The sequence below is a fragment of the Opisthocomus hoazin genome, chromosome 9 (assembly GCF_030867145.1).
Source record: "Opisthocomus hoazin isolate bOpiHoa1 chromosome 9, bOpiHoa1.hap1, whole genome shotgun sequence".
NCBI lineage: Eukaryota > Metazoa > Chordata > Aves > Opisthocomiformes > Opisthocomidae > Opisthocomus > Opisthocomus hoazin.
Genome location: NC_134422.1, coordinates 25,213,041 through 25,229,615, shown reverse-complemented (window position 1 = coordinate 25,229,615; position 16,575 = coordinate 25,213,041). Strand labels below are relative to the sequence as shown.

Sequence of the window (16,575 nt, the reverse complement as noted above, 5' to 3'; positions counted from 1 at the left end):
CTGTATAACCACTGTCATCATGTGTGGAAGAGCTCAGGCTCGAGTGCCGTGAGATTGGCTGAGTTTACATGGATCTTAGGATGTTTTTTTTAAAAAAAACATAATCTTTTTGCTTCTGAACTGAGCTGTTTTTATATGGAAACAATGAGGCACAATAAACAAGGAGCCACATGATGCCATTGCTTTTCAGAATGGGTTTGTACCTCAGAAAAATGACAGCTTTTAGCGGGAGGCAGCCCACTTGCGTTCAGATGGGGTTCAGTGTCACTCCAGGGAAATCCACAAAATCTGTTTGGTGGTCTGTATAATCATTTTATTGAAAATACCTATGAGCAAAACTGCACTGATCATATGTAATTTTATACTTTTTAAAGCATTTGCTTTTTATAGCAAACTGTTGCACATCTCAGGAGGACTCTTATTTGCTGTACAGAAGTGATAATAAATACAAATGGATTACTGCATGGGTTACTCTCAACCATTTTAAATCCTCTGCTTTGCAGAAGCACAAAAATGTGCAAGAAGAGAAGTGCAAAACGGTCCAAGACTGGACAACAAAGATAAATGTCACCCATTTCAGATGAGAGGAGGAGGAGCCAAAGGAAAAAGTGGAGCTTATTTCTAAGGGCTAATAGATTAGTTTATGTTACACAAGCTAAGCCAATCCTTTGAAAAGCAATAAACCAGAACCAAACATTCATAACAGTACACATGCCATAGCAACCAGCAAGGATGCCTTAGCAACTTGAGCTGCTTTGCCTCATGCTTTGTTGCAGTCCAGCGTGACTGAATGTGTCCCCCTCTGCCAAAAGACAGCTTTGAGTGTCTTCAGTATCTTGTCAGGTACAGTCCTGTATGATTGACTCCTGGAAGAGGGGTTCTCCCTAGCTTATCCTTGTTCAGGTTTTAAGGCAGACAGAGAAGGAGGAGTATGTCTTTTCCTTCCATAAAGATGAGAGGTAAATGTAGGCACTGTGCCACCTAAAGGGTGGTTATTGCTTGAACTAAGATGTTGGCTGTCGTCTTGACTACAAAGCTTTCAGGAAACATGGGAAAACTTTATGGTCTTCCAAAATTAAGATTTAGGGTCATGTCCAGGATTTGGATCCTCTAGGAAATGAATTGGTGGACTTAGTCTGACTTCTGCTGGAGATATATTCAGCAGAACAGGAACAAGTTTTTTCCTTAAATGTTGTTCTCCCAAGTTTTATCTTTATTTCATCAACTTCTTTAAAGACAGATTTGCTTCCTTAGAGTGAATCCTTATACTAAGCATACTAAGCTTTGGAGAGTTGTGCTTCCTTTTTTGCATCCTAGCCACAGGCCCGTAAAGTTTTTGTGAGATGAAAACTCATCTGTATGCAAGGAATCTGCCTTTTTTGACGGCATGCTCCATCTCCAGCATGCTTTCCTGCAGGCTTTTGCCATAAGTAGAAATGACTGAAGAAGTGTTTGAAATTATAATGCCACCAGCTTGTGTAAACATTAAAGCTCAGCAGAAGCTAATGAAGACCTAAGAGTTTACCCCAGCTCAAAATCCAGTGCATGAAATTAAAAAAAAAAATGTATTCTTAATGACATTCCTCCTATGTAAGGCTCCCCTCTGTTCACTGGGCTCATCCCATTGCCCAGAATTTGTTCAGGAGAGAAGCTATAACAATATCCAAAGAAAATCTGCAGATCAGCACCAGGGAGTTCATTTTACGAATGATTCAAACCACAACACCTGGTAGCATTAATGGAGAATAGTGTGTGTTACCAGAGACTAGAGCGTGGTGTTAATGATGCTGTTAGTGCACCACCCAAGCAGACTAGCAGATTTGTCAAGCTGCTGCGTGTGTCCTGTCCCCTTCCGCAGCCCATCAGAGCTGTTTAAGTTACAGTGTAATCTGCTCCTTCCTCCTTACCTGTTTTCTTGTGGTTCTTAAAGAGCAAGTGTTTAATCAGAAGATTTTCTCGGAATAGGCTGGTTTAAGAGCATTAATTAGCTTATCTTAAAGGAAAGATACTATTTTTTTGGCTGCATTTCATTAGATTTATACGGTTTTGAGCTGCTTCTTTTAACATCAGGCAGCACCACCCTCTGAGGCCGTAGATGAAGCACCATTTCTGCTGCCTTGATGGATTTGCTCTGAACTGTCTCGGCCTGCCACCTGTGTAGCAGTTGCCTATCTTTTGTTTCTCTTGGAGTAGGTAACTTCTCTCTGAAGAGCTGATAGTAATAAACTTGCAGCTGAACCACCAGCACGGGGGCAGCCAGCTGCCACCAGCTGAGCCCAAGCAGTATTGTTGCCTGCCCTGACTGCAGTACGTCCCAGGAGTTCATCTTCAGAAAACTGAAAAGTACCGTCTCAAAGCAGGATTGTTCTACTGCTTAGGTGTTTAATTTCCCGATTTCATCAGTTTCCTTCTCCAACAACTGAAAAACATACGACTGTGCCATTTCCTTTGCTGTTTCGTTTTGCCTTGCTATTAAATCCCTTGTGTTGGACAGCCCTGTGTTGCTCTGCTGGCATGGAAGAATGAAGGAGACCACGAAGGATCCTGCCTGTTCTCAGGCATTAGTTGTGCAGGCACAGTGCTCGTGCTTGTAGTGCCTGGAAGAATGCTGATGCTCTTGTGACAGTAAGTCGCAAAGGGGGAGGCCAGGTGTGCTCATTGTGTTGCCCACTCTTGAGGTATTTTGTGTGCCTTGGTCATGATAAGCTCCCATTCTGCTCATGCCTGCACCTTAAAAACGCATCCAGCCTTCTTCTGAGATGTGCATGTAGATTCTGCTGGTTTCCCTGACCGTGGAGGGCACAGACAGTCAGCCCGAAAATGGAGCAGGAGCAAAGCCAAGCCACAGAGGTGAGGGCTGTGGGAAGGGGGCTGTTTGGAGAGCAGTCCCTGCCCACCTCGGGCAAGTGGGGATGCTGTTGGAGGAGATGCACACTGCCTGACACACTGTCCATCAGCTCAGCATCTGGGGGTGGTCCTGCGAGGAATGAGCTCCAAAATTTTGAAATGCTAATCAGGCAGCGGAGCCTTGCTTCAGAGCCGTTCCCATGGGGAAGCTATTCTGGAGCTCTGTATTCTTGAAACTGTGAGTCCTAAAGCGGCTTTATCTCCAAGCCCACGCAGACCTGGAAGCGTGGAGCAAGCCAGCTGCCCATCAGGGGAGCTGTCGAGGAGGTAGGCAGGTGTCGTGGCAGGGAGCCAGGGAAGTTGTTCGAACAAACTGATCTTTCAAAACTTCATAAAATCAAGCCATCGCCAGCAAACGTGCTGCTGAAATAATATTTCACCTGTGTTTTCCAACAGCTTTTGGAGGCACAGATGTGTATTCTTTTGGTTTGGGGTAGGGGGGGATTGGCTTGTTTGATGGGCTTTTTTTCTTTTTATTTCATAAGCCCTGATTTTTCTGTAGTATTAGGTAATTTCGTTGCCGTAACTAGCTGCCCTCTAGAAATTACTTCCTAAAGAATATTGTACCCTATAGTGCAGGATACAGTAGTACGGATGATACCAGGTTTGGGGGAGCGTACACGTATGTTTGGAAGCAGTTTTTGCCGTGGCGCTGCTTAATGAAGTGGCTTAAGACTCTGGTGGGACCGAGGTTGCTTGCAGATGTGCATTGCACATTAAGAAATGGCGCATGCATAAGGCAGTGTATCGGCTCCAGAGCTGCTGCCGGGGCTGGAAGAGCTCTGCTGAGGAGGAGGAGGAGGGCAGACCTTCACAGCACCCCCCACCCCGCCCCCTGCCTGGTGCTGGGAAGCACAAAGCACAGTCTGCAGGGCCGGTGGGGTTGCTATGTTCACATGCACACACTGCGTCCAAGGGAACAGAAAACATTGCTTCCTCTGCTGCAGAAAAGGGCATTAAATTATTAAAGGAAAGCTACTCGCTCATGATTGATACATGAAAGCAAATGCCTTTCTAACCTTTTCACCCTCGCAAAAGCAATGATGCCGATGCTTTGTGCTTGTGTAGAACCCATCGTCCTTGCCCGTGGCTGACCAAAGGTGCGGGTGTTGCCCTGTCCAAGGCAACAACCCACCCTCCCACACTTACCGTAAAGCTCTGAGGCATTTTGCAGAACTCTTTGCAGGTAAAGTAAATCTACCTTTTAGCTCTTAAAGCTGCTCCTCAGAGTGACAAAATGTGTAAATTTTCTTTGGGATAATTCAAAAATATGATCAGAGTGATGTATGTAGCATACAGTATCATTCCAAGGGAGCGTGATCAGCAGCCACGGTAGCCAGTGAATCATAAACCAAAGGAAGTCTAAAACTGACTAAAATCAAATCAGCAGTATAACAAAAAGCAACAGCTCAGTATATTTTAGTCTCTGCAAATATTTGTAGTGGGTGCTCATGGGGTGGTATTAACGTACATGTATCTTTTGGTTCTGCACATACATTAATATGAGCACGTTATTTGTTCTCTCAGCCCAGTGGACTTACATCAGTATTAGCCGTTTCTGAAACATTACAAGACCTTTTTCTAGGCATCATAGGAAAGTATTGCCAGGCTGGTTTTAAATTTAATACCTCTCATAGAAGTAATGTCACAGCCAACCTGAACTCCTAGATCAATATTCTGTTAGAGTCAGGGCAGCTTATCACAGACTTTTAAACTTGTCATCTAAAATTAATCTTTCCCCCTAGCACCTCCCCCCCACCAAATTTCCAAACTTCCTATAAATTCTTGAAGTTATGACTGCACTTTTTTTTGTCACATTTGGTCTATTTGAAAGGTGGCCACAGTTTGATGGCACTATAAAAAAGGAATAATAAGCGTGACTTTCAATTGTAGTCATAAGAAATCATCTCTGTATAAGGTAAAATTCTGGTTAACTGAAGTCAGCAGAGGTTTTCCTGTTGACCTGCAGAGGATCATGACTGCATCTTCTAAGTCTGTCCAGTATTATTGTAGGATTTATCAGCAGATAGAGTGCTTTTTAGGGGCATTTTTCTTGAGCTCCTCTCCAGTTGGTATATCCAGCCAGCAAATAAGCTCTGATGAACTTCTCTAAGAAATGGATAAGGCTCCTGGTTACTTTAGATCCAGAGTAAAGCTGCTAACGCGAACTTAGCAATTCTGGATTTGTTTTTATATAACCAAAAGTATATGGACCCTAAATTTGAAATCAAATTAATCCTCTTGGTTTTAACAAACACCACCAAATCATGAAGCTCGTGTGACTAAGGCACGCGGTCCCAAAGCTTCACCACGTGGCGGCACACACATTCAGGACACAGCTTTCTTGTTCCTTCCTAGTTGATTCTAAAATAATGGGGCTTGAAGCTTTCATGAAGCATCTGCAGTGAGAACAGAAGAGATTTTCATTTAATAATATGTGATTTGCAGCATAATTCCTATCTTTTAGTACTAACAAGTAAGCTGTGCATAGAGTGTAAGGCTGGCATATTCCCAGTGCTCTGTGGAGAGGAGGGCTGACCTCCTGCCATTGAGCCCCTTACCATTTTGGAGTTAGCATGATTTCATCCTAAGTTACGCACTTCACCAGAGACTAGTGACCGAGACATGGCTGTTCTGCCTTTCATGAAGTATTTTTGGCTGGGGAGGGGGGCTCGCCTAGTAGGAAGCACAGTGTTGGTGAGTAGCAGCTTCTTTATTGGAAAAAATACATTTTTTCTGTTGCAAATTCACTGAAGTCTCCTAGAGGTATTTATTGATGTGGAATTGCCAAAGTCAGGCGCTCTCCTACGCTCACATAAGAGGCAAAGAGCCTTGACTGTTAGAAGGGTACCACACAGCCGAATAATATTGAATGTAGTGCTCGTGCGTTTTCTAAGCATGAAGTATCTGAAATATTTCTAGGTTTTAAATGTTTCTCTGGAGTGTTTGTAAGCCCTTAAGCAGTGGGCTGGTGCGTAAAGTCTAATCAAATGCAAAGGAAGAACAAACGAGAGAGGAGAGAAGTTGACTTGTGCATTTGTAATTATTATTCTGATATTAATGAGGTCAGATCCAAAGCCCATTTGAATCTGTGTGATTAGCAATAACACAATTATTTTCAGAAGCAAGATTTTCACATCGGAAACATCTCTGTAAGTTAGGCATTTTAATGAAATGAAACTTTATTGTACATTAATATAATCGGGATGATCTCAGTGAATGCGATAATTGTTTTAAGTCAAGTACAAGATACCAGGAAGCATGTTTTTCCTTTTTTGTACATTTTTGTCTTAGTTATCCCTGGATTCCCATAAACAGAGCTCTGAGCTGTGGTGCTGTCTGTGTGAAGCAGCTAGTTTGCACTCAAAAAATCACTAGTGAGTCGTCATGAGTGAGACGCTGCCGTTCCAGTCCTGTAGACATCATGTTTGACAGACATACTAGAGCATTTCTCGCATGTTGGAACAGGCGATTCTTGCAGCAGTTTTAGGAGTTCTGTGTATAATAATTATATTTGGATTTGTAAATACTATTATTGCAAAGTTAAGATTTGAAAATAAAGGAAACCAAGAACTAAGATTTCCGATGTGATCTTAATTTGCTTCCCTTCTGTGTGTGTGTGTGTTAAGACATTGCCTCTGATTATTTGACTACTTACTATTTTTATTCCACAACTTCATCTTTATTCTCAAAGCAGAATGGATGTTACTTGCTTAGTAGCACATGTTCAGCATTTTGTCTTCTTACTGTTAAAAGTGCTGGTCTTACAAACGGTGCACAGTATTCAAAGCTTACACCGAAGATGAGTAATTTTTCCTCTGCATTTCCACAAACAGTTCATGAATTTGTTTCTCCAAGACCCAGACGAGGCAAGAACAGCTTCTCCTTCCCATGTCACAGCTGAAACACCAAGACACGAAAGGGTTCAGGTCACACATTTCCAATGAATTTGAGCACAGAGGGACCTGGTTTTTCAAAGTTCAAAGTGTAGCACTGGTGATAGATATTTGAAGCGTCGGTGGAGCTCCCCTTGCCTGCAAGGGCTGGCGTGCTCGGAGTTTTTTCGTTGCACGCCGCAGAACCGCAGGCAGGGTAGACGCTGTGCGTGGAGAGGTGGTGTGGTCACGTGCCTTTCAATTAGGGGCCTTAGAGCATTTGGTTAAATGTGGGGTTTAAATGAGTGCTGGAGTGAAAGCAAGTGCTTCGGCGGTTCCTGTTTCCTCTGTCGCAAGTGGGGCAACTGAGCAAACGCTGAAGGAACCCGAGTGACCGAGCTGAACTTCCCCACCCCAGGGGGGACAGCGGCTGAACCGCCATGGCCCGGGGCTCCAGGGCAGCCAGCTGTGATGTGCAGCTGCAGGGGCGAGCCCTGGAGACAGCCGTGGGTCGCAGCGAGCTGCCAGGTTGGCCATGGTGGGCCCCGTGGTGCCCCGGCCAGCACGGCTGATTTGCAGGGGCCGGTCGTTGCGGTGCGTGGCTTTGCCCAAGGTGGGGTTCGCAGCACAAAATCACAGCCAGGTGGGAAATCCAGCATTCGCAGCGCCCTGTCTCGCACGTCAGCCGCTCCTTTGAAGGAGGGGACTCCCTGCTGCACAGAAATCGCTCAAGAGAGTTTTAATCAGGCATTTCATCTGAATCAGGGGCTGTGTGAGTTTTGACTGATTGAAGGTGACATGCTGAACTGTAATTGCAGCCAGAGATTACAGAGGATCCCAAGTAAACAAAGCTGGGTGCCTGTTAAGTAAAAAAAGTGACTTCAGCAGCAGGTTGCAGCTGATGCAGTGGAAATTAAACTTAGCGATGAATTCTGGCATTTACTGTTTTGGAAAGAACAACGTCAACCTATGGAGCATTAATGAGATACAAGTATTGGCAAAATCGGCAGGAATGAAGTACAAAGGGAATCTACATAGACAGATACTCAGTACTGCAGCTGCAGAGAAAGTACAGGCTTTCCTCGAGGCATTGATCCTTCAAGTTCCTAAATCCTGTAATTCCGCAGAAACCCAGGGGACTCCGTATGGCAATGCAGTGAGGTAGAGAAATGCTTGCAGAGCTGGAGTCTCGGTGTAAGCCGAGTGTGTGGCAGACGCCCTGGATGTGATGTGCCGCCCTTCGTACTGGTTGCTGCTTGCTTGCAGGCACCCGTGGGTCTCCGTTGCAAAATGGGAGGAACAGCAGTGAAAATGGAGTCACTGGGGCTGCCTTGGGCAGCGCAGGAGGCTGCTTGGTAGTGTGATTTGCAGCGTGTGCTTAGCTTAAGGGGAGGGGGCTGTACTGATCTGCCCAGCTGCTCTGTACGATGGGTGGTGTTTTCCAAGATTTTTTTCCCCAAACCCTGAGCTTGATGTTTTGAGTGGTTTTGAGCAGAACAAATATTCTTCTGTAACCTGATTTCAATTAAGTTTCACTTAAACTAAATCTCATTCTTGGTATGTTTACAATAAAGCTGTGAAGGTTTATGTTTTTTTAAAAAAACCAAATTTTTCTGAAGTAATTTTTAAAGTAAATAGAATTGGTTTGGTACCTGCCAGCACTTTGTGTCAGAAGCACTCTGTGAAACGGCCTCAGAATTGCGGCGGCTGTGCCTTAGCAAAGTCCTTTGTAAGCTGCACGGTAGCAAGAAACCACCAAGCAGCTCGGTGAGCCCCGAGTCTGGTTTTCAGCTCCCCTCCGAGCTGGGGAGTGGGCCCTGTCGCTTGCCACGCGGAGCAGGGGCTGCCATGCCTGGCGAGAGCACAGGGGTCCCCAAAGCGGGTCGGGTCTCAGGGCTGCCTTGCCAGCGTGCGCTGCAGAGGGGTTGTGGCCTCCCGAGACCCAGTCTCCATCTGCCTCGGTCACCCTGGGAGGTATCCCAAGCGCCACAGCTCAGCTCTACGTTAGAACTGTAAGTGTTAGGAAATCCGCAGCAACCTGGGAAGGAAGTTTAGACCGTGGTAGCAATGTATGCGATAGCGGTGGGGAGCATAATCAACCGTTAGATCCTGATTGGAAAAGCCATAGGGAAAGTTTGTCGCTTTGTGTTCAGTCTTCTAGGGAGAGAAGAATTGTCTTGGGTAGAAAATCTGCCTGGCTGCAGGTCTGTCCCTGCCTCACGCATCTGATGGTTAAGGGGTCTCAGCAGAAGTAGTAGTTGCGAGCTGCGGCCATACGTACGTCACAGTACTGACCTGGGGATACATTTCCACCAAACACCAGCCTAATCATCTTCTCATTTTTCTCTCAGATTGTGGTTTAAATGTGCACAAGCAGTGTTCCAAGATGGTCCCAAATGACTGCAAGCCAGACCTGAAGCATGTCAAAAAGGTGTACAGCTGTGACCTTACGACGCTAGTAAAAGCACACTTCACGAAGAGACCAATGGTAGTAGATATGTGCATTAGGGAAATTGAATCTAGAGGTAAGGCACAGTTAATGGACCTGCGTGGCTTTACTGATAATCCGTTTAGATTGATCTGGGTCATCTGGGTTTCTGCTGAATGTATGATTGCTCACAACAGATATGCACAAGACATTTTATGACTGCCAATTACCCTGCACAGCTAATATTATACTTTGCATTATTTCATGGTTCATACCCATTTATAATTTTTATAGATTCTGGTAGAAATTGCTTAAGGGACAATTACTGCTTTATAGTTATATATTGGCAGCTATCTTTCCAGTAATATATTTTACTAGAAAAAATAAGTGAATGTGCTAAAACAAAGGCAGTTAGCATTGATGTGTTTTCTCTTGCTAGTTCCCCTAGCCCACACTAAGTATCCTTTTCTAGAAATAAAGTACTCTTAAATAATGTCTGAACATCAAGTATGCTAATCTCAGTTATTTTTAGATCAGTAGTAATTGGTTTAATGTTTCTTCAGCTCTGAAATCGTTTGCGTAAACATAATTTAGTGCTGATATAATAAGGCAGCTAATGCAAGGGTCAGGGTTAAAAGGCCAGGATAAGATTTCATTCTGAAAGAAAAGCCTGATAAGGTTTTTAAAACATGTCTGCTTTTTCTGCCTTAAATGAAAAAGCTGGCAAAGGAAGAACTGGGTAGAAGGAAACTGTAAAATGAAGACTAATTTTAATCTTGTTAAATTGTTTGTTGCAGGTCTTAATTCTGAAGGACTATACAGAGTCTCAGGATTTAGTGATCTTATCGAAGATGTCAAAATGGCGTTTGACAGAGGTACAGTCTTTACTGCATGCTGGAACTTTGTGCTGATGTATTAAATATATGCAGTTTTTCTGCACAGCTGCTCTCTGCCTCATGCTCCACTGCCTCAGTGGGCTGAGGGATTCTGGCGCCTGTGCTCGCGAAAGGGGAGCCTCCCCACAGGAAAAGCGTATCGGCTTCACTTTGGCCTGTGTTACCAAAATCTACTTTTCTCCTTCCATCAGTATCTGTGCTTCAGTAATGACGTGCATAGGAAAGGGCAAAACTTTCTGATCTACTGCCCTAGTTTGGAAGTACGATTACGCTCAGGGGGATGGGGGAGGGATAGAGGGCGAGTAGTAGGGCGAGCCTGAAGAGGGCTGTGCAACTTAAATCCACCTTTCTGGATGAAAGCTCCAAAATAATAAGATGAATACAATAGTGCAAGCAAAGTCTGAATTATTACAGTCTAAAAGAAGGTCACTGAGAATGAACTCTTCTCTCTGAGAAAAGGCAGTGGGAAAATTAAAGGCTTTCCAGCTGCAGTCCCCCTGTCCCGGTAGAAATCAAGGCCAAAATCCATGCTGGAAACTCTCTCTCCTGTTTCTCTGGAGGACTGGACCTATTCAGACAACATCTGCCTCCTCTGCAGCGTTAGCAGGGCGGGGATGCACTGGGGAAGCCAAGATCTGGATCTGTGGCCGCTGCGGTCAGGAGTAGGTAGTATGCTATAGCTAAATGGTGAACACATGTTTTTCCTATAAAATGAGGAGGCTATGGATTAAGTTGATTTTCTTTCTTTCACTTTTTTTCCCAGACTCCCCTGATTTCTTATTCAGTGCTGACAAATGTGTTGTTTGGCAGCGCAGCGTGTTCAGGAATAGCTAAACTTCCACACATTTCTACCAGATAGATACTGCTAGATCAGGCAGGCAGGTTTTTTCCCAAAAAAAAACCTTGCATTTTTTGTAATCATTTGGAACCAAGAAAGGATAGGTTTCTTTATAAAATGTTGAGGTTTTCATCCTGAAATTCTGAACTTCACAGCCCAGTAACTCTCTGTTTTGCCTATAAAAGCCAAAATCTGTAGTTGTGTCCTTTTTAGTAATGTTTGCTTAAGCAAGTTACTGTTTTTATTTTGAATGCTGATTTACATCTGTTTACGTTTCCAAGCTTTTAATGTCAGTGCCTTCTCCACACAGATGGGGAAAAAGCTGATATTTCTGTGAATATGTATGAAGATATCAATATTATCACTGGTGCACTTAAACTGTACTTCAGGGATTTGCCAATTCCACTCATCACATATGATGCCTACCCAAAGTTTATAGAGTCTGCAAGTAAGTAGAACGCATTTTGCCCCTGGTTTTCATTCTCAACCTTTTCTTCTCCTTTTTGTGCAGTACTCGCCTACTCATTTAATAGCTGTCCCATCAGCTCTTGCCCTGCATGCCCTATTTAGTAAGGATTGCAGGAGTAAAAGTGTCCTGCACCTTAGGACATGTCTGTGTGGTGCCGTGTGATCGCGGTTACATTTTGCTTTGCCTTTGTCACCAGGAATGCTTCCTTTTTGTCGCATGTTATGGATGACATCGCTTTGTATGTGTTGCATGAGTCTCTGGTACAGTGACATTTAAAGTCTGTTGGGTTTATGTTGCTGGAGAGAAGGTGGTTAGTGAAAACATTTAGAAATAAGATAATAAATCGTTTGTTTCTAGAAGTGTCCATTCGGAGTGTTTTCATAAGCTCATAAGCTCTCATCCTAAGGCCACCTTCAAGGCTGGCCTTGCAGACAGTGAGTCTGCAGGCACGGTGGCAAGCCCAGCTTGGAACATCTCTCCCAAGCATCCTGGCTGCCTGAAGCATCTCTGCAGTGTCGCAGTCACACCAGCCGCACCCGGGAAGGTGTAGCCGTCGGTGGGAAACAAGGGCTGGGCGCTGGCCTGGCCGCTCCTCTGGAGAAGGCTCTTTCCAAGTAGTGTGGACGCAGCAAAGATGCTGGTGGCACAGTTCCTGGTACCTTCTGCTGTCCCAGGGTTGCACCTGTAAATTATTTGTGCAAAACTAGTCCAGTCAGCAAGGATTGCCAGGGGAATTTTTTTTAGTAGGCTACAGGGAATCTTTTGGTGGCGTGCAGTCTGCGTTGGAGAGTTTTCTTTGTCCAAAACCAGTCAAATCCTGGTGGTGCTCTAAGTGTCCCTTTGGACAGGCAAATCCTCTGCTATGCGGTTTGGGTAGGTTCTGGAAATCAGTAATCCAGCAGAGCTGTGAGACCCTATCTTCTCTGCAGGCCACCACCGTTGTCCTTCTGTGTGTGAGTTCTGGCTGTACGTGTGGTGACAGTTGAACATCTGTGTTTCAGAAACCACCGATCCGGATGAACAGCTGGAAATTCTCCATGAGGCGCTGAAACTGCTCCCGCCAGCACACTGTGAAACGCTACGGTATCTCATGGCACATCTGAAGAGGTAGGGGGGCTAGGTGGAAAGAACACTGAGCTGAACTCATTTTTAGCAAAGTCTGTGTTAGAACCTCCAGAAAATTTGGACAAGGCCCACCAAATCCTGGGGATGGACTGTGGCGGGCAATGATAGTCTGCACTACAGCAAATACCCAAACACTGGGGTTTATGCCACTTAAAGCACTTGCAAAGCACTTAAAGGAAATAACTAAAAAAGAACCCCACCGTTTTGAAGCACAGAAGTCATCTGCCTAACAAGTTTGCTCTATATTTAAGGTTACAGTGAATATTTATGGTGAAAAAGCTGTTTGTACCTCTGGGAGTAAGAAGTCACTCCCTGGGCAAGGAACTAGTACAGCGTAATGGCTAAAGACTGAGGTCTTTTTACGTGAAGTCTCGTCTGCCCTGGTCATCCCTGGCACCCTAAAGAAGATGGCTCACACTGGGCTGAGCTGACGCCAGTTAGGCAAAGTGTTAATCGGCCCTCCAGCCACACGCCTGGTGAGGTCTGCCAGCCGCTCCTCGCCAGCGTGGAGCCCCGTGTTCCACCCACTGCCTTCTCAAAACCGTGGGAGCGTGAAGTCTGAGGTTTCTCCTGCTCCCGAAGGCGTGATTGGAGTTGGTCGATAGGCTGAAAAATTGTTAGCGAGAGGCTGACGGGTGAATATCCAGTACAACAGCACAGGTTCTGTTTCTTTCAGGAGAGCAGGGAAAAAAGCCAGTGGGCACATTAGGGCATCCATTTTAGTTTCTCAAGTCATGTGAACTTACTGTCAATATATAAGAGCCATTCCCTTTCCTCAGAAAAATACTTTATTCTCAGCTCTCCTGCTTTTTTCCTTTTATAGTTCTTCTACAAGCAGGAATATGTTGACACTGCTGAGTGCCTCAGGCAAAATTCAGCTACAGGGTTTCTGCCTGATTTGTCCATTTATTTCAACGGCATTTCTAATGGATGTTTTAGAACAGAGACAAGGAAGAGAGATGTGGGAACAAAAAACCCACCTCACTGCTTGCGAAGTGTGAAGTTCCTTTTTCCTTACCCTGTTCAAGAGTGGCTGTTGCAGCTCTAGTTAGCAAGTTGCTTTGGCACATGTATTTCTGCTGTGAGTGATAAGCTAGAAGGGTGACAAAATTCACGCATTTTTAAACTTCCTTTTAATCCATTTGCGAAAAGAGCTGTGGTGCTCAACAGGCTGTTGTCTTGCAGCTGAATTCAAGTAGTCAGACACAGCTCCTTTGTCCGGAATAATTACAGACTGAAGATGCAGCAGCTTGGAAACATCAGTCTGACTTGTTTTAAAATAAAAATTAAGGCAGAAAGGGAAAAAAGGGGGAAAAATCTTGAAATATTTTTTTTATATGCCAAAGACCCGGAGCCCATCATGGCTGGGCAGCAGGGACCTGGCAGAGGATGCCTCTCCTGTAGGCATAATTCCTGGGCAAGCAACATTTCTGGGGGTGCCCTGCAGACCTGCCCCAGCCCGCAGCTTTGCGCAGGTGGGATTCCCGTGGAGCAGCAGAGCGTGGCCTCCCCACTTCATCGCCTCCTGCGGACAGGAGCCAGGCGGCGGGAGGCTTTCCGGGGCAGGGGTCTCGGCTCCTCAGCAGCCGTCTGGGACCCTGGGAGAGGGAAGGGGGGAAGCGGGCCTGCCAGAGCGCGGGCTTGACGCCCTGCTCAGACTGCCGTGCGGATGGGGTTGCCCTGAAACTCTGGTGGTGTCAAAGCCGCCCCAGAGTGATGATTCACTTTTTTTTCTAGTACACGCCACAGGACATAATTTGTCTTGAAGAGGAACCAGGCGTCCAGCTTAGCACAGTCAGCCTGTAGTGCCTAAAGGCAGGGAATGCGATGTGCGTGCGACGTGCTTCACCCCCATTGCCGTCGCGTGCACGAGAGAGGAGCAGCAGGACCGCGTGGAGCCATGCCACCGGGGAACCGGGGCAGAATCCCACCTGGGTGGGCACAACAGCGCGTCTCTAGTGACTGTAGAAATGCTAACCTGGTAATGACCATGGTCCACTCCCCACGGGAACGGCCTCCGAATGGCACTGCCGCAAAGAGCGGAAGCGAAATTGGTCCGATTTCTTCGAGTTTACCCCTCTGCCCCGTCCCTCGCTGCAGAGTGCTCATCCCTCCTGCACGTAAACGTGCTCTGTGTGCGTGGTAGGACAGGGACATGTGACTCCCCGTAAACCCGCATAGCGTGGGCACTCAGCAGCTGCTCTGGTAGGATAGGATGAGAGGCCATGGCCTCAAGTTGTGCCAGGGGAGGTTTAGACTGGATATTAGGAAAAATATCTTTACTGAAGGAGCGGTCAGGCATTGGAACAGGCTGCCCAGGGAAGTGGTGGAGTCACCATCCCTGGAGGCGTTCAAAAAATGTGTAGATACAGCACCTCAGGGCATGGTTTAGCAGGCATGGTGGTGTTGAGTTGATGGTTGGACTTGATGATCTTGGAGGTCTTTTCCAACCTCATTGATTCTGTGATTCTCAGGGGTTCCCCTGACGTCTCTATATGTATCCTGCGGGAAGCGGCAGCCTCCCCGGAGTTTTGGGGAAAGGCAGACATTTCTGTCCATTTTCCCTGGTTTTCAAGCAATATGCAGGCATAGCGTGGCATGAAAGGACTGACAAAAACACTGTCCTTTTTTTACAGAGTAACGCTCCACGAAAAGGAAAATCTGATGAGTGCAGAGAATCTGGGCATTGTTTTTGGACCAACTCTTATGAGAGCGCCAGAACTGGATGCGATGGCTGCGTTGAATGACATCCGTTATCAGAGACTTGTGGTGGAGATGCTTATAAAAAATGAAGACATTTTATTTTGAATATTTTGGGGGTTTTGTAATAAAAATGGAAGCAACAGTGTTCTATGGATGAAGGAATATTTTGAAGTAATTTAATGGCTCTTGTCGCTGAATTCCATATTTGCTAGAGCTTTCGATGTATTCAGGATAAAAATGAAGGAACTCTTTGTCGTTTCTGTAGTGCCATTCAGCTGATGTTGAAAAAGGTTAACACATACTTTCCAGTACTAGTAATCCTGGGTGTTTATCATGTTAAAATAAAAAACAAAAAGCCTAAAGCTATTGCATGATTTGCTCCCTGTTCTCCCTGTTCTGGTGAGACTCATTCCATGAAGAAAACAACTGAACTGGTGCAGCATCTTTGTTCTGGATAGTTTGTGAGTGTAATTCAGCATGTTTCTCCCTGTAAACCTGTTGTGAATTTGCTTTTATGTTCTATGTAATTGGTTTCCTATACTAAAAAGAAGGCTGACTTATGTGAAATGGAGCCTCTGGCAGTTTATTGACGTGTCATACAATTCTCTGCCACTTTTGGGGCCAATTTCTTCTTGGGTTTCTTTCAGTTTTTCATCATATAGGAATTTGTTTTTAACAGAAACAAAATGTGTACTTTAAATGTTACTTTAAGTAATTCTCCACGATCTTTATGGTGGTTGCAGCGAAATCTGCAATGCTGAGCAGTGTTCCTTTATTATTATTGCTATTTCAATTGTAATTTTGTATTTTTATCTGGCATGCATATGTTAATTTATTAAATTTTGCTTTTAGAACTCTAAGCTGTTTATTTTTACTTAATGGACATGTTTCAAAAATACTGTTCATTTAATTTTTTACATTGGCCCTTTAACCCTGAAGAACGTCTGACTCTAAAGAAAGAAGCAAGTTAGAGTTGTAGCGGTTTTGACGAGGCCATTCTGATCTACGTGCTTGGGAGCCTGGCATTTTGCTAAGGTTCCCACAAATTGCTCTTCAGTTTGAAAGTTTCTTTCTTCATTGTCCAAGGTGCCTCTCAAGAACGCTTCAGAACTCATAAACAAACCAAAAAAAGTATTGTCCAGCCATCTAGTACTTCATGTTTTATATATATTTTGTTGTAATTACCTATATGTAAACTGGAATTGCAGTTTACCATTGCACAGTTGTAGCTGCCCCGAATAGCTGGAAACACCACTGAATTCCGAATGGAAGGACGTCGCAGAACACTTGCTTTGCTCTGCAGTTCTTCGGCACTGGCGCAAGTGCTTTGGCCT

At 45.0% G+C, this 16,575-nt stretch overlaps 1 protein-coding gene across 2 annotated transcripts in view; it reads left to right on the top strand.

Annotated features, from left to right (window-relative positions):
* Positions 1 to 16,101, top strand: part of CHN1 (chimerin 1) — a 106,600-nt gene extending 90,499 nt beyond the window's left edge. For both annotated transcript variants that reach the window (XM_075429758.1, XM_075429759.1), the window contains exons 9-13: positions 9,134 to 9,307; positions 10,008 to 10,085; positions 11,255 to 11,392; positions 12,415 to 12,520; positions 15,175 to 16,101. In XM_075429758.1, the coding sequence (XP_075285873.1) occupies positions 9,134 to 9,307; positions 10,008 to 10,085; positions 11,255 to 11,392; positions 12,415 to 12,520; positions 15,175 to 15,346 (668 nt within the window). In that variant the 3' untranslated portion in view covers positions 15,347 to 16,101. The remainder of the gene's footprint in view (positions 1 to 9,133; positions 9,308 to 10,007; positions 10,086 to 11,254; positions 11,393 to 12,414; positions 12,521 to 15,174) is intronic.
* The last annotated feature ends 474 nt before the right edge of the window (positions 16,102 to 16,575 follow it).